Genomic DNA, 27,050 nt, shown 5'->3' on the forward strand with positions numbered 1-27,050 from the left:
CCTGGGATCGGACCTGGATGCTGAACCTGAGGAATCCCAGCCTGCACAGGATTCCCCACCTCCAGAACCAGCTGAGCCGGGGCTGGGGCTTGAGCCTGAAGGATCCTCTCCTGTGCTGGATCCTCAGGTACAGGCACCAGCTGAGTCTGCTCTGGCTCCTGAGGTGATGGAGGACCCATTGCCTGCAGGTGCTCCACTCTCAGCCCCGTCAGAGGAAGCTGAGGTTCCCTTTGGGTCCGGTAACCCACCAGCCTCTCCTGAGCTGCAGAGGCTTAGGGCAGAGAGGTGGAGGGAACTAATTTCCCGCAGGAGGAGTGCTCGCCTCTAGGCCAGGAGAGGCGAGTCACCTGAGGATTGGGGCCGCCCTATGCCTCAGGGCAGATAAAAGCCAACCAGCCCCAGTCCCAAGTTGCGGGAGTGACATTGTTGATAGTTCCTGCCTGAACCCTGTCCTGCTTTCTTGCCTGAGCTCCTGACCCACCCTGGTTCCCTGCTTGCATGCCTGTACCTGACTTCACCCGACTCCCTGCCCTGCACCCAGCTTCAGCTATTACGGACTGCCTCCTCGTTGCACCTTTGACCATGGACTGGACTTGGACTTCGCCTCTCGGGTAACCCATGGGACCAGCACAGTGCTCCTGGCTCAGACCTAAGCATAGATACCCAGGTTTCAATAAAAAGACAATTTTAAAAGGGCTAGCAGTGTAAATATGCATTTGGGAATTTGAGTACAGAATATTCAATCCACAGAGTTGAAGATTCTCTTTTTTGATTTTTTTTTAATTGATTTTACAAATATAGAATTACAGTGGTACCTTGGTTTGCAACCGTTTTGGATTACAACCATGTCAAACCCAGAAGTGTGTGCCCCTTTTTTGGGGATTACAACTCCCCTTTTTTTTTTGAGGCCCCATTAGCAAAAGCATGCCTTGGGTTACAACCTGTTTTGGTTTACAACTGCTCCTCCGGAACGGATTATTGTTGTAAACCAAGGTACCACTGTATAACAATCCAAATACATATTCATATATAGAGATTACTCTGAATCTCATGGCTTCACACCACCCCCTGCATGGATGTTAATATCAACATTAAAATCTGCATATTGTTGCATAATCTATAATTTGTATCAATCCATGTTATCCAAGATATCTGTTACATTACATGTGAGATTAAAATCCTGCTAATGTTTCCATCATCTTACAGTGGTCTCCTAAATAAATTATAATTTCCCCCATTCTTTTTTTGAAGTTTTTGTCCTCTTGGTTCCTGAGCTTTCCAGTCAGCTTTGCCGTTTCAGCACAGTCCATTTCTCTTTGGTAGGGACTTTGTCTTCTTTCCATCTCTGGACTAATAGCATCCAAGTGACTGTTGTCCTTTACGTAAAAAGTCTTTTATGATCTTTTGAAATGTCGGTACCTATAATTCCTAATAGAAAAGCTTCTCTCTTTTTTTCTAAGCAAAAGTTATTTTAAACATTTTTTTCCTTTTCATTATATATCGTCTCCCAGAAAACTTTTATTAGCTTAGACGTCCACCACATATGATAAAATGTAGTGCTGAAGATTCTCAGCCCTGGATTAGGCAATGTTCTCAACCGCAGGGGCAAACCGGCTTAGTGAGCCAGGAGCCTAAGGAAGAACTCTACAGAAAGGAGGTAGTCAGTGGTCAAAGAAGAAGAGTACATACATATTTTGAGTGCCCAGCTCTTTGGTGGGAGCAGCAGGTTCTCTCGGTGAAGAAGGCTCTACTAGGAAGCATTGTCCTGCTAGAAATGTCCCTGCAAACCAAGGATCAGCCGAGGTCTCAGAAGTCTCTACATCCTAAGAGGTCCAGCTTGTCAGTCCTACTTTGGTCTGCCTTGGGCCAATGTTGCGTAAGTACAGCTTTCAGGGATCCTGTCAGCATCGGGTACCTGTTTGGATTTCAGGGCCCCGTGGTTCAGAGCAGCGTAAGAAATTCCATCAGGGTCTTCTCTGCTGTCGGATTCCAGGGACTATGGAAAGGGGAGGAAGAGGCAGATATTTAGCATGCAGTCTCTGCCACTACAACTTCTAGAGCAGGGGTCAGCAACCTTTTCAGCCGTGGGCCAGTCCACTGTCCCTCAGACCTTGTGGGGGGCCGGACTATATTTTGGGAGGGAAAATAAACGAATTCCTATGCCCCACAAATAACCCAGAGATGCATTTTAAATAAAAGTACACATTCTATTCATGTAAAAACACGCTCATTCCCGGACCGTCTGAGGGCCAGATTGAGAAGACAATTGGACTGCATCCGGCCCCCGGGCCTAAGGTTGCCTATCCCTGTTCTAGAGGGACAATGGGAATGATGAATGAGAATGTGTAAATGCCAGGAATTTGAACAGCAACTTCCAGTTGGAGCAAATGGCATCTGGGCAGGGGTGTCGGAAGGGGTGTGTGGTGGGGGCAGTCCGCCCCAGGTGCCATGCCAGAGGGGGGTGACAAAATCCCCCCTGGGAGGATCACGCTGCCGCGCCGTGAATGGACCCCCCCAAGGATTGTCCCGCCCTGTGGGAGGATTGCCCTGGGATTCACAAGAGGATGAATGTTACTTGGAACTCTGCACATGCCTGCACACCCACAGTCAAATGAGCCTACTGCTAAAAAATAAATAGAATGTTGCCGGACAGGATCACACTTTCTTTCTTTTTTGACATAACTCTGCCACCCCTAAGGCTAAAGGGGCCCATTTGCAATGCAGCTTCCCTCTCCACAAACTTCTGGTATAAAACTGAGCTGCTTTATACACTGTCACTGAATCCTAAGTGCCCTAGGACTTTCACATTGAGATGCATGAATAAAACCACACCCCTATTGGGATCCAGAGGTTATAATTGCCAATGGCGGCTTTCGGTCTGACACCTGAAGTGTTTCACAGGCTGTATCTTTTTCTGTCTCTATGGCCTGTTTTCTCCACCAAATTGGTTAGAAGAAGAAGACGAAGAGGAGTTTGGATTTGATATGCCGCCTTATCACTACCCAAAGGAGTCTCAAAGTGGCTAACATTCTCCTTTCCCTTCCTCCCCCACAACAAACACTCTGTGAGGTGAGTGGGGCTGAGAGACTTCAACGAAGTGTGACTAGCCCAAGATCACCCAGCAGCTGCATGTGGAAGAGCGGAGACGCGAACCCGGTTCCCCAGATTATGAATCTATCACTCTTAACCACTACACCACACTGGCAGAGATGTGCTTTTTTCCTTCTTAGATTGAAGGGTCTGGAGTGTAGGAGGTTGGCAGGATGTCCACAGTCATAAAGGTTTTTGTTTACAGGGAAGTTTTTGTTGCCAGGAAAGCTTACTATGTTTGGTGGTTGGCTTCTTTCGTGGACCGTGGAACCTGCAGATCAGAAAGAGAGCATGAGATTCTTCGCCCTGTTTCAGAGCAGCACTGTGGGTTCTGCTCCCTCCCCATGTAGCCTAACTCTTAAGACCAGCCTTCCCTAACCTGGTGCCCTCCAGATGTTTTAGACTACAAGTCCTATCAGCCCTGACTATTGGCCATGCTGGGGTTGTCATCCAAAAACTTCCACAAGAAGGTCATTGAGGTGGGAAAGCCTGACTTAGACCTTTCTCTTCATGGATGGAGAAAACTTCTTGCTTCGTTTCTGTGAGGCTGTGTGTCACTCTGCATTGGAAAAACTTCTACCAAGGTAACCCATAAATTAAATTGCTTTTTAAAATAAATTTAAATAACACATACAGAAGAATTTTCATCTGCTAGAGATGCTAAAAGATAACTTGCTGTTCAGGTCACTGAAAACCTATACTAGAAAAATAAAAACAGTTTTGCATGCTTTAATCTCAGCCATTGTAAAGCAGTCCATTCAGAGATCCACTTACCCTTTCTGCCTTTTCTGTACAATATAAAGGCAAGTACCAGCAGGAAGAGAATCAGAAGGGAAAGTCCAGCCACAATGCTTGCCCACAGGATGACTGCAAATCTGTCTGTAAAACCAGGTGACAGTTAGAATGCTACTAATGCTTATTCTGCAGTGTCCAGTGGCTATTAGGAATGATCCTCTTATTGGCCTTTGGATCTATCAATCAACCTCCACAAGACCGCCTCCCAGTTCCCTTACATGCATCCATTAACCCCTGCATGACCACATCACTCAGGACTAGTCATGATGGCCATGCATGTGCTATACCTCCAACATCACAGGCAGTATACCTCTGAACATCTATTGCTGAAGATCATGCGCACGAGAGGGCTGTTGCATGCATTAAGCTGCTTGAGGGCTTCCCATAAGCTTCTGGGTGGCCACTCTGAGACATGAATGCTGGACCAGATGGGTCTTGGGTCTGATTCTGCAGGGGTCATTCTTATGACAAAAGCTTTCTATCTACTGCACAGTATGGACAGCCACCGTGCTTTCCCATAATCCTAGGAAAGCCTTGGTTTTCACAGAAGCTACTCCTTACAGACTTACGATTCCCAGCATCTTTATCAAACCACAGTTCTCTGGATTCTTTTGAATAAGTCATGTGCTTTAAATGGTGTGTATGCCCTCCATCCATCCATCCATCCATCCCTCTCTCTCTCTCTCTCTCTCTCTCTCTCTCTCTCACACACACACACACACACACACACACACACACACACACACTTTCCTTTACACTGGGAATATATGTGCAGATGACACGATCCCGTGAGCACGGCAAATTGGTTTGGGTGACTGCTGCCATTCCAGAAAGGAGAGCACCACTTTTGAAGTTGGAATGATCCACGTGACTGGTCCCAGCAAGATGGTTGGTTAAATCACACATATTTTCCAACAGGATGCAGGGCCAGCCCAAGCTATTTTTCTGCCTGAGGTGAGGGACAAGGGGGTGCCATTCCTCCCTCCCACTCCATGTACTAAAGCTCACCAGCTTCTCTAGGTTATGCAGAGCTTGCACTGTGGGAGGTGGTATGGCACCCAACTCTGTCCTCTAGCACTTCTCTTCCACTGCATCTTCTGTCTCAGGCAGGGCAGCTGATTTTCTCTGCCTAACAGTAGGGCTGGCCCTGGATTCTGTGGGGAAGCAGTTCTTTCATACTGCCCTATGTCTATGAAAAGGTCATCCACCTGACCTTTCAGCTTCCTCCTTAAGTTCTACAAGTTACCACTCCAGCACCCTGCCTCCCATCTGTCTTATTCAAGAATGTATTTTTCCACATCTTTATAGTTCTAACATATTTCAGTCAAATGGTATCGGTCCCTTCATTCCCTAGACATACAGAAACACGGATCTCATGGCTGGATCTCATTTATTTCCAGGGCCTTGAATATCCTTCCGCCCATGATTACATGACACAAGTGCAGAAAGCCATATCACATTCCCATATTTGCCCCAAGTAAGTGAATATTGAGATGGGCTTCCTGCTATCTCCATGTACCTCCATCTCCCATGCACCTCACCTTGGATGCAATCATCTTCATTTCTGATCTTGTCTCTAGTAACCCGTTGCTGATGCAAACCCAAACACCCAGTTCCTCCATTCTTTGTAATGTGGCTCAAGGTCGCCTAGGGTGGTATTTGGCTTCAACAGCCATAATCTCTAGAGCTCATGCACAGAGAGTGAGAGTTAGAAGAAAGGTGGGAGAAAGACCTATGGAAGCTCCTCACCTGTCACAACCAGTTCCATGGGGTCACTTGACTCTGACCAACGAAAGGGGAATCCTATGCGGTAATATCGGCAGGTGTAGTTCCCTCCATCCTCCAACCTCACTTCAGAGAAAAAGAACTTGGTTGCATTTCTGTTTTCTTCGGCCTTTTGTGATGCTATCAGGTTGTTTGATTTGAGCAAGGAGAAGGTCACATAACTCTTTGCCCCCTGACACTCAATGCTGACATTCATCCCAGTAGAAATCTGCTGTGTTGGTGTCAGAGTGATGGAAGGTTTAGAAAGCCAGGGATCTAGTGTTAGGAAAAAGAAAAGAAAAAAACAGCCAGGAAAGGATTGAGACATGTTGCTTGTGGTGCATTTAATGCATCCTGCTAATTTGCATCAGATCCAAAGACCTGTTTGTTATGCACAAAATCACTTTCAATAGACATGTATTGGATATACTGTGCGGGCACACTGTGCAAAGAGAGTAGCATCCAAATACTTTATCATCCAAATTATTTCAGCTTCATCTTATTACGAAAAAGGAGCAATGCAGCTGAGTGCTCCAGATGGCTGGAATGCCAAACAGGATGTTGATGTTTTGGGACTGTACCGTGGGAACAAAGGACAGTCTATTCAGTGTACTGAGCACCGGATGTTAGCTCAGAGTGTCACATGATCTGTACTGGAAGTACATGGGAGGAGTAATTCTCTCTCTGCTGTTGGTGATGAGAGAGTGCAGTCACATTTTCTCTGTACTGCTGGAAGGACAGAAATAAAGGCATGTAAATACATTTCTGTCTGTCTCTCTCCCCTCCCTGGTGATGGTAGGGGAGGAGTGGTGTGTTCTTCTCACGTTGAGAAGGATCGCCGATTGAGACCTCGCCTTATCTTGCCGGGAGTCGCAGACAGGGAGGTCAACAAGGATTCAAGCCGGGCACCTGGAGGGTGGCCAATTCCTCTGACTTTTGGCTTGAAACCGACACATCTCTCTCCTCCCATCTTTCTACCCATTAATGGTGCAAAGACATGTTTGAAAGTATGGACAATGTGAACAACCATTTCTGAAGATAGAGGGCAGGAAGGGAGGCTGAACCATATGCTAGTTCCCTGAATATTATCCCTGCACCATCAAAACCAGTAGCTGGGGAAACTAATAATGCAGAGTGCATAAGGAAATCTGCCTTATACTGAGTCAAACCATTGGTTCATCTATCTTGGTGTTGTCTGCTGCACTGAGTGGCAGCATTGCAAGCATGGATCTCTCCCTGCCCTACCTAGAGATGCTGACGATTGAAGCTGGAATCTTCTGCATGCAAAGCAGATGGTCCACCACTGAGATAGGGAACATGTAGCCATCCAGATGTTCCTGTGTGTCTTAGCCAGCATGCCCATTGGTCAGGCATGGTGGGAATTGCAGCAGAATCACATTTGGAGGGCCAAAAGCTCCCTTTCCCTGCTCTACCACATCATTGTGGCAAACTATGTACCACAAGTACCACAGAATAACACAACAGCAGTCCCCCCCCCCACTTCTGGATGCAGTCTCTTTGGATTACGACCAGTAAGCAGGACATGCCTCTGCTTTTCAAAATATAAAATGGTATATAAACATACATTTCCCCAACAGTATATTAAGATATATTAAGAGATGTAATTAGCTAATTCATCATTATTTTTTGAACTATATCCCAAGACACTCAAGCCAGCATAATGGTTTTTTACCTCGTTTTGTCCTCACAACAACCATGTGAGGTAAGTTAGTTGGCAAAGAGTGTGGTTCAATGTCATCCAGCACCATCAACTGCTTCATCACGCTAGCAATGGACACTCTGACAGAGACTTTCACCTTTTGGTTAAACTACGGTTCCCAAACTACATGGAGGAAGCCATGACTGCTAAAGTGGTATAAGAGTCTTTGGTGTGGATGCAACCCATGACAGAATCTCACCTGTGATGTTGATGTACACTCTGTCACTGTAGTTTGAGCATCGCTGATTGAAGTCCAAGTCTGATTGGAAGCAATAGGTACAAAAGTAGATCCCCCCATCAGTTCGTTTAGCATTGAGAATGGGAAATAAAATACTGCCTGGTTCCATCTTCTGGATCTCACGGTTACCCAAAGAATCTTCTCTCAGCAGAGTGAATTCTGCCATTGGGTTCTCTTCACTCTTACAGCGGATGGTTGCATTTCCCCCCAGGGCAATTATTTCATGCGAACTGACTGAGATGGAAGGTTTGGGATAGAAATGCTCTGAATGGGAAAGAGAAGAAGAGGGATGTTTAAGGGCTGGTGCAACTCCAACATTCAGCAGAAGGCAGAACTACAATCTTATAGGAATGTGATATAGAAAGAGAATGAGAGAGAGAGCCTATATGTTAGGCAATGCATCATTTCCTTCTGGTTGAAGATGCAATAAATTCGACCTCCACTTTAGTATCATTTGTGAAACTGGCACACCAAGACACAGCTGAGCCCTCACCTGTTATGTTGATGTAAACTCTGTCGCTGGAACTTGAGCATTTTTTAACTTGGTCTTGAATGAAGCAATACGAACACAGGTAGATCCCTCCATCTGTTTCCTTGGCATTAGGAATGTGAAATACAGTACTAAATGAATCAGTACTAGAAAACAAATGCCCCGGAGTCCCTTCCTTGGAGAAATAGAAAGTTGCTTGTTCACGGTATTCATTTCTACAGTGGATGAAGAATTGTGTCCCTGGGATGACGAGAGGACTGGGACTCACAGAGATGGAAGGCTTTCGATAAAGCTGCCCTGCGAAAGAGAGAGAGCTGATATGCGGAAGGTGGAACATCTGCAACTGTATCACTCTAAAAAATAGGAAACTTTTCTCCTGCTCTTGGAATATCTGCTCACCTGGGACAGAGAAGATGAGTGGCAACGCCATGTGAAACGGCCTGACTCTTGTCGCATTTGGCAAGAAGGGAGGGGGCATTCTGGCAGGAACGGAAGTGGGGGGCGTGCAAGGAGTGGCACATTCCCATTTTGCCTCAAATGGCGACACAGGATGGCCCCCTCCTGTCTTTATGCAACACCCATGTGCTCCATGGGGTTGTCTGCAGATACATTCCCACCTAGACATATGCAACCAGCCACAATCACGCAGAGTCCTTACATGTGTGTCCACACTGGATTCTCTGCAGACAACCACATGTAGCATGTGATTGTTGCTGAAGGAGTGGGGACATTAGGGTTAGGGATTAAAACGAGAAACTGCTTTGCTTTCAATGTAACTGATGCCCTGCACATGAATAGGTCTAAGGATAGAACAAAATTCTCACCTGTTACGTTGACATAAACGTTATTGCTGAATTCTGAGCATGTATTTTCCGTAAAGCAATATTTGCACTTGTAGACCCCACCATTGGGTTCTACATGTTTGGCATTAGAAAGGGGGAAATCTGTATAATATGAAGCAGTCTTAGAATCCACAGCCGCTGAACTCCCTTCCTTGACAAGGTAGAAAGTTGCTTCTGAGTTAAGTTTATTCTCACAGCGGATATAGAATTTTTCACCTAGGATAACCCGAGGACTTGGTATCACTGAGATGGAAGGCTTTTGATGAAGCTGTCCTGGGAAAGAAAGATAACAGGAGTGAGATGGGAGACTTGTAGTAGACTTGTATCAGGGTACTAAAATCCACAAAAGTGTGGTACGTATATTAATCTGTAACATTTTCCAATTGACATATATCTATATTTTCACATATTCCTCATCACCATCCTGTTTTCTGAAGAAGTAGGAATCATATTTTGAACTGAGCAACAGCTGTAGGGCCAACAATATAGACTTCAACCAATGACTCACTTCTGAGATAGCAGAGAGAGGGGGAGGGCTCTTTAACTTCCCCTTCCCTGTTGACATTGGAGGAGGACAGGGTGGAGAGGAAGTAGAAGAGTCCAGAACCTGAGGTCCTTTATTTGCTCACTCTCCTGCATAAGCCAAAACACAGGAGACAGGCAGGACAGCGCCAGTTGCGATTCATGCAGCCGGGAGGCAATGAAAGAGAAGGTTCTCCCTTAGTATCTGGTGATGTTTACAGTGGGAGGGGCAGGACTAAGGATCCCTGTGTCTAAACAGCCCTTGCACCCAAGAGAAATAAACTGAAGTGGATAACTGGGAGGACGGTTTCTTTGACAGGTTGTCTAGAGACAAATAAATCTGAGCAGTTCAACTTTTCTAGAAAAAGAGGTAGCGGAAATCACCATGAAAGCCTCCCTTGTTCTCTGATAATGGCAACTGCCCCCACCTAAAAGATGCCGGAACTGAGTTCCGACTGGAAAAAAGCCTTGAATATGAGACAGAGAAAGTCTACCATGAGAAAAGTAGTCCTGGTTGGAGGAGTCTACGGCATTTAGTTCCCATTCTTCTCACCCCCTATTTTTTATCACCATTCTCACGGCTGACTGACACTCACCTCTGGAGATCTGCCACTGCCTGCTCAGCCAACACCCTGGAAAGGAGAGGATCCATTTAGAGTCCAGATATCTGAGCAACAGAAATGGAAGCCGGGCCTCCAATCTCCCAGGCCTGCTCTTGCAAACACTCTGACCCCACCGCCCTCCAAGGAGTGAGACCAACCTAGAAAGAGGATGCTGGAAGGGAATTTCATGGCTTGGCTTCTGTAGCCAGCAGTTTCTTCCGTTCGCTCCTAATTCTGCTGTCTCCCGAGTGAAGATCTCAGCTGGAGGCTGTTGCCGCTGAAACCCAGCAATGTTCTGTGATGCAGCTCTTCCTCAGAACAAATGACTCCTCTCTGATCGGCCAATGCTGTTGTCCTTTTTCCGTTGCCAAAGCTGCCTGAGTAACCACATCCCTTATTAGTTTGCATCTATCTGATGGTTGCAAAACCAGAGGAAGTGAAGGACTGAGTGTTTGGCATGGAACACAACTCCTATTTTTAATTTTTCTAGTTCTCAGAGAGAGAGAGAGCATCTCAGTAGTATTGTTGGGGCAAAAGAAATCTAGTATGCCCAGTTGTACATCATGGCAAATTCAAGCTCTGGTCACTTACTGCCTCCTCCCCAAAGATATTTTGCCTATGCTTTGGACCCTCTTGGTCAAAAAAGGACATTTAAGGAACAATTAGGAGACATGGTGGTACAGATACGTCGTGAGTTGTAAATTTAAGCTCCACAGAGGCATTGGGACTGCAGTTATGGTGGCTCCCCACAGTAGAGGAACGACCAGCCCCCAAATACAGTATTTGGCCCATTCATCAATCTGATCTCAGTTGGTTATGAAATCTTTAAAGACAGATTTGTTTCTTCACCTCCCAGGTTTCTCATCCTATCTTTTTATTGCCCCCGCTTAGAGGAGCTCATCCGACAGTCTGTATTGAAACGGTGGTTGGTTGGTCCTTGTGAAAGGCGTGAGGAAGCCATGCCTGGATCTGAGCACTTCTCCAACAATGTGAGATATTTGTCTGTTGCCCGTGCTTCTTACTAGGGGGGCACGGTTTGCATTTTGTTAAAATAACCCTGCAGTAACCCAATGATTCATTTGTATTTCCCACCCACAATTTCTAGAATGGATTAAAAAAATGGGGGGGGGTTTACATCCCAAAATTCAGGACAGCAGAGGAATTTCTACCCCCTTTTTTTCTTTCTTCACTAGTTTTTGCCATTGTGGCAGCAAGTGTAGCAAGTCTCCCAGAGGCACGCTAGGGCGTCTGGAAGGGCACTCCTTCCCCCTGTACACCCTTCCACATGGTCACATACACCAGCTACACGATAAACTGTTTATGACAGAAAAAAAACACACACCACTTTGTCCCCTGCCTTTGCCAATTAAACTAGGGATATTTCATTTCCTTTCCTTCAGGGGATATGCACTAGCATTCTTCCATGCTGGCTCCACACAACAGTCTTCTGCTCTCATACCCCGAAAATCCTCTCATTTCCCCCGCTGGATTTCAGGAGCTGCTTTCTCACTGAGGGTGGGCATTTCGGAGTTTGCTACTCCTTCCCAATCGCAGTTTAAAGCAACAGAAAAGCAATTAATTCACAGTCACATTTGTGTTTGATGGACAGGTATGCTTTTGACTGATTTTCATTTGATACGGTTACTATAAGAGATAATAAAAAAACAAAGCAAAACACCCAGACAAGGAATAAAATCATAAGTTACAGAGTTAATACACATAATTCGCTTAGTTATTTCAATGGGTTTTCTCTGAGAAGGGCTTAGCTGAAGAGTAAGTTAAGTCTTCCAAACTCAGGGCCGTCTTACCCATAGATGCTAATGGTGTGGGGAGCCGGGGCACCAGGTTTTGGAGGGTGCCAGGCGAGAGTCCGGGGAACACCGAACGAGCGCGCTGAGTGAGCGAGGGTTTCATGTATTGCTCCTGCTGAGCATTGGCTCAGTTTTTCCCCTTTTAGCCTGCAGGCGCCGAATTCTGCGGAGTGCCAGAAGGTGAAAAGGGAAGCGGGAGAGGTGCACAAACCCTTGCTCGCTCGGTGCAGGCCCGCTCGCTCGCCTAACGGGTTGAGGTGCAGGAACGCACGGCACCCCTCCTGCTAGCCGTCTTCATCTTCAAGCTGGGCATCAGGCACCACGGATCTCCACAGGGCTGGCTCCCCCGGCCCGCTCGCTGCCCTCACCCGCCTCCACCATGCAAGCGCAGCACCCGGAGCCTCCGCCTGCCATGGCCACCGCAGCCCGAAGCAGCCAGCTGAGCTGGGAGGTGCCTCATCCAGCCTCCGCCTCTTCCCTGCCGGAGAAGCTGCCCCCCCCCCAACTGTTGCCCTCCTCCTTCAGCCCCGCAAAGCTGGGTGCGTCACAGGCAGCGCCGTCCCTTCCCAAGAGGCTCCCTCCGCTGCTGCTGGTCTTCCCTCCCTAAAAAAAGGAGGTTGACAACTCTGGGAAACGGGGTGGGGCGCTGCTGCAAGGATCTTTGCACCATGCTGCCGGATATGCTTAAGACGGCCCTGTCCAAACTTTTTTAAAAAGCTCAAAAAAAAGCACAGAAACAGAAGCCTCTAGTATTCTCGTCCCACCCCAGGCGCTTCCAAAAAGGTGTTATCACAGAATAGAAATTTGGCCTTCAGATGAACAAGAAATGAAACCAGTCTCTATGGGATGCCTGTGGCTTTGCATGTCTCGGATGCCTCAAGGAAGGGTCTTGACTCGTGGAACTGAGTCAGAGCTTCTCAGCCTTGCCTGCTGCACATGAACTCAGCCACGATCAGCACCAAGGAAAGCAGGACCAAGCCAGCAACTCCCAGGCGGATGTTGATCTCCATGGATGTAGAAGTGTTTGCTGTAGAGTGAGACAGAGAAGAGTTACTACTCAATTGTTAGTTGTGATGAAGGCAGGGTGAGGAGGAAAATGGTCTCAAGGCTGTGGCCCTCGGCATACTTAGCCCCATTGAGTTCAGGGGGACTTACTTCTGATTTCTAAGAACATAAGAACAGCCTGCTGGATCTACCTGCCAATAGAAGCAGCCTTCTAATCTACTCCACTTGCCTTTTACTTCTGACTAGAGCCAGAAAGATGATACAAAGCATACTAAGTCTGCAAGCAGTGGACCAACTGACTGCTCCACTAATAAGATGGCAGGGATACATGTTGCGTTTCAGTTTTTCATGTCACTGCAGGAGCATCCAAAAGTGGTCAGTTTACGATTGGTCATTTGCTGGGCGTTGCATTCAGAATTACTGGTCCATAATGTGGGCTTGAAATTTCATCCACCAATAGATTGGTTGGGTGGTCCTGGCTGAAGAGAGCAGAAGGTCAGGTTCAGCACTGCCTGGGGGTCAGCTGGGAGGTTCAGTAACTCGAGCAAAGTCAGTTCTCATAAAAAAAAAAACACCTTTGTTTTTAAAAAGAAGACTTTGTTAAAAGCAAAAACTTCACATGATTACACAATTTAGGACTGCTCAGAAGCCAAGAAAATAACAAAACTATCTCATCTAGCTGGCTGACACAAAACACGCAAATTGTAGCAGGCTGAGCAGGAAGGCAAAAGACAATCTAAGGTCCGAACAGGCACTGATCATCCCTTCAGGATGAAAGCTCCCTCATACCAGCCCCACCCAGATTTAAGAGAGTGCTAATTATGGTGCTCACCCCCTCCATCCCAAAGGAATCAACACCTGTTCCCATCACAGGTCTTTGATTAGCATTCAGCACTGGCCTTGAGACCTTAATGAGGAACATCTGCATTTGAGCTCAACATTCCAGAATTTCTAACAACCTCCCATACAACCCACAAGCTAGCCTTAAAAGGGACTATATCAACAAAGGAAGTCTCATACAGCATATAATACGTATTGTAAAAAAAAGGATCAACAGCACACGTGCCATGTTCTGATGGAAATTTGACCAAAAAAATGCAGGAAGAGTTAGGCAAATCATATACAGTGGTACCTCGGGTTACAAACACCTCGGGTTACAAACACTTTGGCTTACAGACTCCACTAACCTGGAGGTAGTACCTTGGGTTAAGAACTTTACCTCAGAATGAGAACAGAAATCAAGCGGGAGCGGCGCGGCGGCAGTGGGAGGCCCTATTAGGTAAAGAGGTAGCTCAGGTTAAAAACAGTTTCAGGTTAAGAACAGACCTCCCGAACAAATTAAGTTCGTAACCAGAGGTACCACCGTATAATATATGCAAGACATGCATTCCTATTTTGCACAACTAAGACTGCTATCCTAATCCTTGATCTCATGGATGGGTTTGGATCGAACAGACATCCCTGTTCACTGGCCTCCTCTGCAACCATGGAAAATGTTTGGATCGAACAGACATCCCTGTTCACTGGCCTCCTCTGCAACCATGGAAAATGTTGTGGAAGCAAAACTTTTGTCAGAGGAGGTTCCTAAAGCAGGATGTTTTGAGGGTGGGGCAGAACTGAACCAACCATGCAGTCACTAAGAGGAAGCTGGATAATAAAGCTTCCTATAGATTGACCCCCAACCCCCTGAGACAGTGGGGTGAAGTGGGGTGAGGAAAGATTGCAAAATGAATTATTGGAATCAACCCGAAAGAAAATAGCAGCAATAGTGTATTGCTGGTTTACATGCAAATCAACAACAAAAAGACACCACAAGCAGTAAACAACAAAAACATGGAACAAGCCTGAAAAATCTTAGAATAAAGGGACTTAAATGGTGGAATCACTTCATGGTGGTGTCGGCATTGTGTCATACACAGGGTCATACACAGGTGACAGGGTTTAGTGAGCAGGAAGAGTCTGGGGCAGAGGGCAGTTCAGAATTAGAGGCAGAAGAGGGAGTTGGAGAGGTGCAGGGCCAGGAGACAGAGAGGCAGGATGCTGTAGAAGTCAGGGAATCCATCATTTACAAATGTTGAAATGATACCCAACTGTGACGTGAAGAGGGAGAGATACCTCCTTTTAAAACCAAGGAATGGTGGAGCCAGCACATGTTTCCAATTTCATTTACAATTGCAGCAAATTAAAACCTGTAATGGTGCAATTTGCAAAAGATGCATACAAGGATTAAGACAGGATCTTCTTACCCGTTACTTTGATGTGTACTTCTTCACTGTAGTTTGAGCATGCTTGAGTGTTCTTGAAGTTTAAGCAATAGCGACAGCGATAGATGCCCCCATCTGATTCTTTGGCATTGATAATGGGAAATAGAACTTCTCCTGATCCCATCTTCTTGCTTTCATAAGTATTTGAAGAATTTTTTATGTGTAGAGTAAATTCTGCTTCTTGCTGTTTTTCTGTCTTACAGTGGATGCTGGCATTTCCTTCCAGAGCAATCACCTCACCTGGGCTCACTGAGATGGAAGGTTTGGGAGAAGCTTATCCAGGGGGAGAAAGAGAAAAAGAGGGATGCTTAATCCTTTGATCTTACACAATAGTCTGCTTTGTAAAATGGGAAAGATTTGCATGCTATTGCGGAATATAGAAAACCACGTGCAACTCAGAGTGTGAATCTTGATAGGCTGGGTAGGATAGGTAGGATTGCTGTGGACCCTCCATTGTAGGCTTCAGGGTGTATAGTAACGTCCATTGCCTTGGCCGTTGACTAGGACCTGGGTGTGTGACAAATGGTGTACAGAGCAGGGGATTATATAGTGTGCTACACAATCTGCATTCCATTACGACTTTGGTTAGAGAGAATGCATTTTAATCTGGAACAAAATAAAGGTACCCACCCCTGCCCGTACGGGCCAGTCTTGACAGACTCTAGGGTTGTGCGCTCATCTCACTCTAGAGGCCGGGAGCCAGCGCTGTCCGCAGACACTTCCGGGTCACGTGGCCAGCGTGACGAAGCTACTCTGGCGAGCCAGAGCCGCACACAGAAATGCCGTTTACCTTCCCGCTAGTAAGCGGTCCCTATTTATCTACTTGCACCCGGGGGTGCTTTCGAACTGCTAGGTTGGCAGGCACTGGGACTGAGCAACGGGAGCGCACCCCGCCGCGGGGATTCGAACCGCCGACCATGCAATCGGCAAGTCCTAGGCGCTGAGGTTTTACCCACAGCGCCACCCGCGTCCCTACTGGAACAAAATACTAATGATTAAATAGAAATGGAGATAAAGAATCCCTTTTGATAGGTACATATTTTGATCAGTGCAGTTACAGTTCAGTTATATAGTTCAATCAGTGCACTTCCCCCCCATTTGATTGGCAGATGGAATAAACCCAACACCCATTTTAGCGTCATTTGTAAAACTGTCACACAGAGACTAAGCCAAGCCCTCACCTGTTACGTTGATGTAAAGTCTGTCACTTAGACGCGAGCATAGGTGATCGAGGCAATACCTACACTGATAAATTCCTCCATGTTCTAGTTTGGCCTCAGAGATGAAAAAATCCACTGTATAAGCTGTAGATGTCTCAGATTGCACATACACAACAGACTCTCCCTTGAAGAGCTCAAAGGTGGCTTTATAATGATGACTCCCACACTGGATGTAGAATTTCCCTCCAAGGGTGACATTATGACTAGGAATCACTGAAATCGAGGGCTTGGGATAGGGATATTGTCCTGATCAAGAAAGAGAATGGGAAGGTGGTTTGAAGGTGAAACACTTGCAACAGCCTCCTTCTGTCAAGTAGGAGGCTTTCACCTGCAGCTGGAGAATCAAATACAGTGAGTTTGTACAGAAATTCAAGCGGCAGTGCTGAATGACTCTGCTTTGACATTATCCAACAGAGCAGGGGTTATCAAGCTGTGTTCCCTGAGTGGCTGGCTGCCCATGAGCTTCATTTAGGGGGCCTGTGGCCTGTCTGAGAAAAAAACACACACCTACAAATCTTGCGACATCTGGCAGAGTGTATTACAACAGCAACAACAGGCATAAAATGAATTAAGTCATCCTCCAAGACTCTCACTAATTTTCATCTGATCCATGACCGGAGGAGGGGAGTTTGGGATCTGCTACAACGCAGCCCATATCCATCAGTTTGTGTAAATTTCTGTTCAGCAAAGTTTTTTTGTTTTAAAAAGCAGCTTTATCATCACTCAGAGATGCCGTAGCTTGAGGAAGAGTCAAAAGAGAACCGAGTCCAAAAGGTAGCAAGTACCTTCCTTGGAAATGTGGGATGTAGACATAGAGCGGTCAAGTCCAACATTCCTTGTTTCCTAGAATGGACACACAGAGGAAGGTGGCTCCAAAAAGGGAATACTTCCTGCAATACCTGTTGGGAGCCACTCCTGCTGGTTGTGACCAGGTAGATAGGTGTGACCCAAGTGAAGCAAAGGGCTGGGCACACAGCCATCTTCCTCTTTTGAATCTCTCTTTTGGATCTCTTTTGACCTACTCTTCATCCTGCTGTTCACATGCAGCCTCATCCGTAAGCATGTAGGCCACATGTTGTATGTCTGAAACTTCACTTCTCTTGTCTACATTTTCCTGCAAATGAAACAGAAATTGCAGCTAAAGCCTGCCTTCAGATTGCTACTGAATGTGAGTAAAGTTTATTCTTATTTTAATAAGATGGCTCTGTGTTGTTATTGTTTTAAGAGGGAAATAAAGGGGAAATGACCAGGAAGAATTGCGTCTGCACAAAGGGCATCCTGGATTGCTGAAACCAGCCATCAACAAGCTTCACTAGGCAGAGGGCCTTCTCAGTAGTGGCCCCCATCCTGTGGAACACGCTCCCATCAGATGTCAAGGAAATAAACAACTACCTGACTTTTAGAAGACATCTGAAGGCAGTCGTATTTAGGGAAGTTTTTAATGTCTGAAGTTTTATTCTGTCTTTAATATTCTCATGGAAGCCTCCTAGAGTGGCTGGGGATAACAACAACAACAACAACAACAACAACAACAACAACAACAACAACAACAACATTCCTTGCAGTAAATAATTGTTGTTGTTGTTGTTTACTGCAAGGAATGTGATCTGCTCTATGCTCACTAGCATGAGCGAGGAAGGAGCATATCTAATAAATTTATCCTCTCCTACCTTCCTTAACATTCCTACAGAAACTTCAGAGTGACACATGGACAACTGAGATGGACACAGGTTGTCTAAAGACAAAGGAGAGTGGGGCACTTGCACCTGTCCTCCTTGCACACTACAGGGAAAGTGTGGGAGCTACCACTTATCATTCAGCAGTAGTGAGAAAAGCAAGCTTGATTGTGGGAGGCCCTGGCATTGAACTCCCATTCTGCCCTATGCCTCTCTCCCACTCTTGGGATTATTTCGTTGACCCAAACTCACCTCTAGCCATTTGCCACTGCCTGGTCAGCCAACACCCTGAAAAGGAGAGGATTATGTTAGAGGCAAGACATCTGGGCAAAAGGATTTGAAGCTGGGCCTCTGAGCTCCTCACAGCGCCTTGGACACTTGCTCTGCCCCCATCATCTTGCAAGGTGGGATACTAACCAAGAAAAAGGATGCTGGAAGACAGCCTCATGGCGTGGGTTCTGCCACTAGCAGGGAGTCCTGTTTGCTCCTATCTTTGCTGTGTCCTGAATGACGGTCTTGGTTGGCAGCTGTTGCTGCTGAAATCCGGCAACGTTCTGTTACACAGCGGATCCTCAGCAAAAATCGCTTCTCTCTGATTTGATATTCTGATCATAGTCCCCTCCCTAGACTGCCTGATTAACCACATCTCCTATTATGTCACAACTGTGGGTTGCACAATGGAAGGAACGGAAGTGAACAGATGAAACTTCTGCATTTTTTGGAAAAACGGTTTAGCATAGATTGTATCCCCTGTGCTTTTTTATAGCTGTTGTCCTGAGACAAAGGCAGTGGTGTAGCATGGGGGGGCAGAGGGGTGATTGCCCCAGGCACAAAATTGTATGGGGCACAAAATTTCAACACCCACTGCTGCCTTGATGCAGTCGCATATTTCCGTCGCTGGGCTCTGTTGAAAATAGCTTCTGCATCCAAACCAGGAAGTGACCTCTCCAGACAATGGAAAAAGTCTTTTCTTCTCTCTGCAGCTGAAATCTCCCGGGTGACATGGACAGTGTTAAGCAGTTGAATGTGCATGTGTCCTCTGTCCGTTTCTCTCCCATCCACCCCGCTCTGTACAGCTCCGGGCGCAAGCAACCCATGCTATGTCACTGGACAGAGGGATTCTCAGCAGTATTGTGAGGGCGAAAGGAATCTAGTACTGCCAGTCACACGTCATTGCAAAGTCAAGTCCCGAGCAGCCCACTGGGACTTGACAACTTGCCTCTGTTCAGCTTTTAGGTGTGGGATATTTACAATGCAGTCAAACCAACGATTCATGTTTGCTAGATGGGCCCATGATGGGAGCTGAAGCTCACAGAGTTTACCTGTAAGTTTGCTAGAGAAGACTTTGCGAGTGGCGATCCTACTGTGCCCTGAGAGGGAGAGGGTGTGGCCCTATATATTCTCCTTACCTGGGCACCTTTGACTCTCTTCACTCTTACTCTTCATCTCATCTCCAAGCCAGAAATGAGAACTGCTAAGTCTGAGCTGTAGCTTAAACTCCATCTTAAACTAGACTAAAAGATGTCTAACTGAATTACCATTTTAAGCCTGCAGAGATACAAAATTCCTGTATCTCTTATTCTGCAACAGATACTCTGAGTAAATGTTGTTTTTACCTTTTGCAAGACTGTTTGTGTGAATATTGTTTTAAGGGAGAGAAAAGGGGAAATAGCAGGAGAATCCAGAAGCAACCTGCATTACTTAAACTAAAAGGCTAAAACTATCCTAGCTAAGCTTCCCTTTTAAGCTGCAAAGGGATGTGCCCTGTTGAATTCACAAACATGAGAAAAGCAGGATAATACCTAATAAACCTATCCTCTCCCAGCATCTATAGACATCCCTACATAAGGTAGCCCAAGTCCCATCTTCCCATGAAGCAAACAGCCTCTACCCAACCACCCCCTGATTCTTGTCTGCTGTTTCTTGGAAGTGTGTTCTTCAGAGGCATGGTTCTCAGTAGAGTGCAGAACTGGTTGGGGTGAGGAGAGCTGGGGGGGGGATGTAGGGGTGGAAATTTCAAACACGTGGAGGGGGAGTGTCATAGGGCTGCCATATTTTGAAGAGCACAAAGTAGAAGACATTTGCCGACTATGGATCGCTATGATGACTCTCATTTTACATACACATGAAAATAAAATAATAATAATAATAATAATAATAATAATAATAATAATAATAATAATAAATTATTTATACTCTGGGCGGCTTCCAAAAAATATTAAAATACTGTAATACATCAAACATTAAAAGCTTCCCTAAACAGGGCTGCCTTCAGATGTCTTCTGAAATGTCTTCTAAAAAGAGGACATGTCTGGGGAAAAGAGGACATACGGCAGCTCAGCCTTCTTCCTTGTGAAATCTAAATTGACTCCCTCATAGTCTTTCACATCGCCTCCTGCTTGTGAAGTGCAGTGCGGGGTGGGGGAAAATCAGGCAAAATTGCCCTTGTAGCTCAGTATGTTATCTCTACAACTGTCCAAGTGAAGTAGAAGTGAGCTGGCTCATGTGGAAACCAAGAGGGCAAGAACAGGGCAAAAAATAAAAAAGCTGTCACAAGCAGAGTCTGAAAAAAATCCAGACTAAAAGGGAAGAAGTAGTGGCATCATCTGTCATCTGACTCATGAGTCAGCCAGAGGCAGCGACCAAGAAGCATTGTGCCAAATATTGCTACTCTGGATTGGATCCTGGGAATCTGTTCCAAATGAACAACCAAGTGGATTTCCTTCCATCCATACATTCAACCGCCACTGTGGCACTGACTCTTGCTCTGAAAGGTTTCAATCTTTGTTCTTTATAGCATACCTTTTTTAAAAAAATAAGGGCACATATATGTGTAAATAGAGACATGAATGGCTCTGCAATATAAATTGTTTAGATATTCATTGATATATACTGGTACTTTCCCCCATTTTTTCCTGAAGTGTATTTTGTTGCCAAAGGCATCCTATATCCATTAGGCTCCTAACTACGTTATGCTAACCTAAGAAATAAATCCTAATTCATTCAGTGAGGCCTACTCCCAGGTAAGTGGGGTTAAGATTTCAGTCTTAATCTGCTTTCTATTGTGAATTTTAAACAGCAACTAAATGCAACATTCGCTATTGTGCTTTTTTGCACGGAAAGAAATGTTATCATGAAGCTACTGGGAGAGGTCACCTGGACTTTGGGAGGGGAGGTTGTTTTCACCAGCAGCCTGACGACACCCAGTTCTATTTCTCCTTTCTGCCCAAGTCCAAAGCAGCTTTCTTGGTTCTCAACTCAGTCTGTCATCACTAAAGGACTGGATGAGGGCCAACAAATCCAGGCAAGACTGAGGTGCTCTTGGTCAGTGTCAAGGCCTCAGTGAATCCCATGGTGGCAGCAAAGAAGCAGATAAGAAAAGAAGAGTTCTGACCAATTAGTTTATTCAACAATCACAGTGAGAGACAAAGGAATGTCTCTCTCTCTCTAGAAATGGTCTTGCTCCAAGTAAAGTCCCACCCCCTTCGTCTCTCTCATACTACGTCATCCTCGTGACGGTTGGTCTGGGCTTTCTGTCTCTCAGCTCTCTGTTCAGCTACTCTCGCAGCACGCCTAGTCCTGGGCGAGGGGGGCTCAGGAATGCTTTCCAAAGAAAATGTGTCTGTCGGCTGCCTCTCTCCCGCTGCTTCCCTTTCTTCCTGCTGTTCCTCTTCTAGTATTTCTCATCTTCTGCCCTCTGAAGACTGTGAACTATGCCCTTCTGCAAACCACTGCTCTAAATCGGCACTGTCCTCCTGGTCTCGGGAAGGTTCAGGAGAAGGGGGAGCAGCCCCCACCAGTCCTCCCCAGTCCAGCCCCTGACAGTCAGTCGGAAGGCAGGACAGGGAATAGGGATTCGGTTTGTGCTGGATGGGGTAACACTCCCCCTGAAGATGCAGGTTTGCAGTTTGAGTGTGCTTGTGATGGCCTGGGATCGGACCTGGATGCTGAACCTGAGGAATCCCAGCCTGCACAGGATTCCCCACCTCCAGAACCAGCTGAGCCGGGGCTGGGGCTTGAGCCTGAAGGATCCTCTCCTGTGCTGGATCCTCAGGTACAGGCACCAGCTGAGTCTGCTCTGGCTCCTGAGGTGATGGAGGACCCATTGCCTGCAGGTGCTCCACTCTCAGCCCCGTCAGAGGAAGCTGAGGTTCCCTTTGGGTCCGGTAACCCACCAGCCTCTCCTGAGCTGCAGAGGCTTAGGGCAGAGAGGTGGAGGGAACTAATTTCCCGCAGGAGGAGTGCTCGCCTCTAGGCCAGGAGAGGCGAGTCACCTGAGGATCAGGGCCGCCCTATGCCTCAGGGCAGATAAAAGCCAACCAGCCCCAGTCCCAAGTTGCGGGAGTGACATTGTTGATAGTTCCTGCCTGAACCCTGTCCTGCTTTCTTGCCTGAGCTCCTGACCCACCCTGGTTCCCTGCTTGCATGCCTGTACCTGACTTCACCCGACTCCCTGCCCTGCACCCAGCTTCAGCTATTACGGACTGCCTCCTCGTTGCACCTTTGACCATGGACTGGACTTGGACTTCGCCTCTTGGGTAACCCACAGGACCAGCACAGTGCTCCTGGCTCAGACCTAAGCATAGATACCCAGGTTTCAATAAAAAGACAATTTTAAAAGGGCTAGCAGTGCAAATATGCATTTGGGAATTTGAGTACAGAATATTCAATCCACAGAGTTGAAGATTCTCTTTTTTGATTTTTTTTTAATTGATTTTACAAATATAGAATTACAGTGGTACCTTGGTTTGCAACCGTTTTGGATTACAACCATGTCAAACCCAGAAGTGTGTGCCCCTTTTTTGGGGATTACAACCCCCCCTTTTTTTTTTTGGAGGCCCCATTAGCAAAAGCATGCCTTGGGTTACAACCTGTTTTGGTTTACAACTGCTCCTCCGGAACGGATTATTGTTGTAAACCAAGGTACCACTGTATAACAATCCAAATACATATTCATATATAGAGATTACTCTGAATCTCATGGCTTCACACCACCCCCTCCATGGATGTTAATATCAACATTAAAATCTGCATATTGTTGCATAATCTATAATTTGTATCAATCCATGTTATCCAAGATATCTGTTACATTACATGTGAGATTAAAATCCTGCTAATGTTTCCATCATCTTACAGTGGTCTCCTAAATAAATTATAATTTCCCCCATTCTTTTTTTGAAGTTTTTGTCCTCTTGGTTCCTGAGCTTTCCAGTCAGCTTTGCCGTTTCAGCATAGTACATTTCTCTTTGGTAGGGACTTTGTCTTCTTTCCATCTCTGGGCTAATAGCATCCAAGTGACTGTTGTCCTTTACGTAAAAAGTCTTTTATGATCTTTTGAAATGTCGGTACCTATAATTCCTAATAGAAAAGCTTCTCTTTTTTTTCTAAGCAAAAGTTATTTTAAACATTTTTTTCCTTTTCATTATATATCATCTCCCAGAAAACTTTTATTAGCTTAGACGTCCACCACATATGATAAAATGTAGTGCTGAAGATTCTCAGCCCTGGATTAGGCAATGTTCTCAACCGTAGGGGCAAACCGCCTTAGTGAGCCAGGAGCCTAAGGAAGAACTCTACAGAAAGGAGGTAGTCAGTGGTCAAAGAAGAAGAGTACATACATATTTTGAGTGCCCAGCTCTTTGGTGGGAGCAGCAGGTTCTCTCGGTGAAGAAGGCTCTACTAGGAAGCATTGTCCTGCTAGAAATGTCCCTGCAAACCAAGGATCAGCCGAGGTCCCAGAAGTTTCTACATCCTAAGAGGTCCAGCTTGTCAGTCCTACTTTGGTCTGCCTTGGGCCAATGTTGCGTAAGTACAGCTTTCAGGGATCCTGTCAGCATCGGGTACCTGTTTGGATTTCAGGGCCCCGTGGTTCAGGGCAGCATAAGAAACTCCATCAGGGTCTTCTCTGCTGTCCGATTCCAGGGGCTATGGTGGGGGGGAGAGGGAGATATTTAGCATGCAGTCTCTGCCACTACATCTTCTAGAGCAGGGGTCAGCAACCTTTTCAGCCGTGGGCCAGTCCACTGTCCCTCAAACCTTGTGGGGGGCCGGACTATATTTTTTTGGAGGAAATGAACAAATTCCTATGCCCCACAAATAACCCAGAGATGCATTTTAAATAAAAGCACACATTCTACTCATGTAAAAGGACACATTCTACTCATGAAAAAGCACGTTGATTCCCAGACCGTCCGCGGGCCAGATTGAGAAGGCAATTGGACCGCATCCAGCCCCAGGCCTTAGGTTGCCTACCCCTGTTCTAGAGGGACAATGGGAATGATGAATGAGAATGTGTAAATGACAGGAATTTGAACAGCAACTTCCAGATAGGAGCAAATGGCATCTGGGCAGGGGCGTCAGAAGGGGCGTGTGGTGGGGGCACTCTGCCCCAGGTGCCATCCCTGAGTGGGGTGACAAAATCCCCCCTGGGAGGTTCATGAATGGAGGATCACGCTGCTGCTCCGTGAATGGAAACCCGCCCCCCCCCGGATTCTCCTGCCCTGTGGGAGGATCTCCCTGCCCCGCCGCTCTGGGTGCAGGAGTGGCAAGCTCCGCCACTGCACCTGGGGCTGCCACTCAGCTCTCAAGAGGATGAGTGTTACTTGGCACTCTGCACATGCCTGCACACCCACAGTCAAATGAGCCTACTGCTAAAAAATAAATAAAATGCTGCTGGACAGGATCACACTTTCTTTCTTTTTTTAAAATAACTCTGCCACCCCTACGGCTAAAGGGGCCCATTTGCAATGCAGCTTCCCTCTCCACAAACTTCTGGTATAAAACTGAGCTGCTTTATACACTGTCACTGAATCCTAAGTGCCCTAGGACTTTCACATTGAGATGCATGAATAAAACCACACCCCTATTGGGATCCAGAGGTTATAATTGCCAATGGTGGCTTTCGGTCTGACACCTGAAGTGTTTCACAGGCTGTATCTTTTTCTGTCTCTATGGCCTGTTTTCTCCACCAAATTGGTTAGAAGAAGAAGACGAAGAGGAGTTTGGATTTGATATGCCGCCTTATCACTACCCAAAGGAGTCTCAAAGTGGCTAACATTCTCCTTTCCCTTCCTCCCCCACAACAAACACTCTGTGAGGTGAGTGGGGCTGAGAGACTTCAACGAAGTGTGACTAGCCCAAGATCACCCAGCAGCTGCATGTGGAAGAGCGGAGACGCGAACCCGGTTCCCCAGATTACGAATCTATCACTCTTAACCACTACACCACACTGGCAGAGATGTGCTTTTTTCCTTCTTAGATTGAAGGGTCTGGAGTGTAGGAGGTTGGCAGGATGTCCACAGTCATAAAGGTTTTTGTTTACAGGGAAGTTTTTGTTGCCAGGAAAGCTTACTATGTTTGGTGGTTGGCTTCTTTCGTGGACCGTGGAACCTGCAGATCAGAAAGAGAGCGTGAGATTCTTCGCCCTGTTTCAGAGCAGCTTTGTGGGTTCTGCTCCCTCCCCATGTAGCCTAACTCTTAAGACCAGCCTTCCCTAACCTGGTGCCCTCCAGATATTTTAGACTACAAGTCCTATTAGCCCTGACTATTGGCCATGCTGGGGTTGTCATCCAAAAACTTCCACAAGAAGGTCATTGAGGTGGGAAAGCCTGACTTAGACCTTTCTCTTCATGGATGGAGAAAACTTCTTGCTTCGTTTCTGTGAGGCTGTGTGTCACTCTGCATTGGAAAAACTTCTACCAAGGTAACCCATAAATTAAATTGCTTTTTAAAATAAATTTAAATAACACATACAGAAGAATTTTCATCTGCTAGAGATGCTAAAAGATAACTTGCTGTTCAGGTCACTGAAAACCTATACTAGAAAAATAAAAACAGTTTTGCATGCTTTAATCTCAGCCATTGTAAAGCAGTCCATTCAGAAGCCCACTTACCCTTTCTGCCTTTTCTGTACAATATAAAGGCAAGTACCAGCAGGAAGAGAATCAGAAGGGAAAGTCCAGCCGCAATGCTTGCCCACAGGATGACTGCAAATCTGTCTGTAAAACCAGGTGACAGTTAGAATGCTACTAATGCTTATTCTGCAGTGTCCAGTGGCTATTAGGAATGATCCTCTTATTGGCCTTTGGATCTATCAATCAACCTCCACAAGACCGCCTCCCAGTTCCCTTACATGCATCCATTAACCCCTGCATGACCACATCACTCAGGACTAGTCATGATGGCCATGCATGTGCTATACCTCCAACATCACAGGCAGTATACCTCTGAACATCTATTGCTGAAGATCATGCGCACGAGAGGGCTGTTGCATGCATTAAGCTGCTTGAGGGCTTCCCATAAGCTTCTGGGTGGCCACTCTGAGACATGAATGCTGGACCAGATGGGTCTTGGGTCTGATTCTGCAGGGGTCATTCTTACGACAAAAGCTTTCTATCTACTGCACAGTATGGACAGCCACCGTGCTTTCCCATAATCCTAGGAAAGCCTTGGTTTTCACAGAAGCTACTCCTTACAGACTTACGATTCCCAGCATCTTTATCAAACCACAGTTCTCTGGATTCTTTTGAATAAGTCATGTGCTTTAAATGGTGTGTATGCCCTCCATCCATCTCTCTCTCTCTCTCTCTCTCTCTCTCTCTCTCTCTCTCTCTCTCTCTCTCTCACACACACACACACACACACACACACTGAATTTCCTTTACACTGGGAATATATGTGCAGATGACGCAATCCCGTGAGCACAGCAAATTGGGTGGGGTAACTGCTGCCATGCCAGAAAGGAGAGCACCAGTTTTGAAGTTGGAATGATCCACGTGACTGGTCCCAGCAAGATGGTTGATTAAATCACACATATTTTCCAACAGGATGCAGGGCCAGCCCAAGCTATTTTTCTGCCTGAGGTGAGGGACAAGGGGGTGCCATTCCTCCCTCCCACTCCATGTACTAAAGCTCACCAGCTTCTCTAGGTTATGCAGAGCTTGCACTGTGGGAGGTGGTATGGCACCCAACTCTGTCCTCTAGCACTTCTCTTCCACTGCATCTTCTGTCTC

General features: G+C 46.3%; 2 protein-coding genes across 2 annotated transcripts in view; both read right to left on the minus strand.

The window, feature by feature from the left end:
* Positions 1 to 27,050, minus strand: part of LOC128398889 (immunoglobulin superfamily member 1-like) — a 70,930-nt gene that overhangs the window by 27,946 nt on the left and 15,934 nt on the right. Inside the window, exon 13 of the mRNA XM_053360154.1 lies at positions 15,126 to 15,416. Coding sequence (XP_053216129.1) covers positions 15,126 to 15,416 — 291 coding nt within the window. The remainder of the gene's footprint in view (positions 1 to 15,125; positions 15,417 to 27,050) is intronic.
* On the minus strand, positions 920 to 10,711 carry LOC128400686 (immunoglobulin superfamily member 1-like). Its single transcript, XM_053363098.1, has 9 exons — positions 10,222 to 10,711; positions 10,058 to 10,093; positions 8,922 to 9,212; positions 8,101 to 8,394; positions 7,569 to 7,871; positions 5,635 to 5,925; positions 3,865 to 3,969; positions 3,324 to 3,361; positions 920 to 1,996 (listed from the first exon to the last, which is right to left on the minus strand). Exons 1-9 carry the CDS (start codon positions 10,250 to 10,252, stop codon positions 1,847 to 1,849), a joined length of 1,539 nt encoding a protein of 512 aa, XP_053219073.1. The 5' UTR covers positions 10,253 to 10,711; the 3' UTR covers positions 920 to 1,846.

This window comes from Podarcis raffonei, chromosome 13, assembly GCF_027172205.1.
Source record: "Podarcis raffonei isolate rPodRaf1 chromosome 13, rPodRaf1.pri, whole genome shotgun sequence".
In the NCBI taxonomy this organism is placed as follows: Eukaryota; Metazoa; Chordata; class Lepidosauria; order Squamata; family Lacertidae; genus Podarcis; species Podarcis raffonei.

Bases quoted from the DNA above. Each gene is read 5' to 3' on its own strand.
- LOC128400686 (XM_053363098.1), bottom strand. From the start codon at position 10,252: ATGAAATTCCCTTCCAGCATCCTCTTTCTAG. The intron at 8,395-8,921 runs GTGAGAATTTTG...TCTCTTTCGCAG, and splicing joins CGTTTATGTCAACGTAACAG to GGCAGCTTTATCGAAAGCCT. The intron at 3,970-5,634 runs GTGAGGAGCTTC...CTGGTTTTACAG, and splicing joins CATGGAACTGGTTGTGACAG to ACAGATTTGCAGTCATCCTG.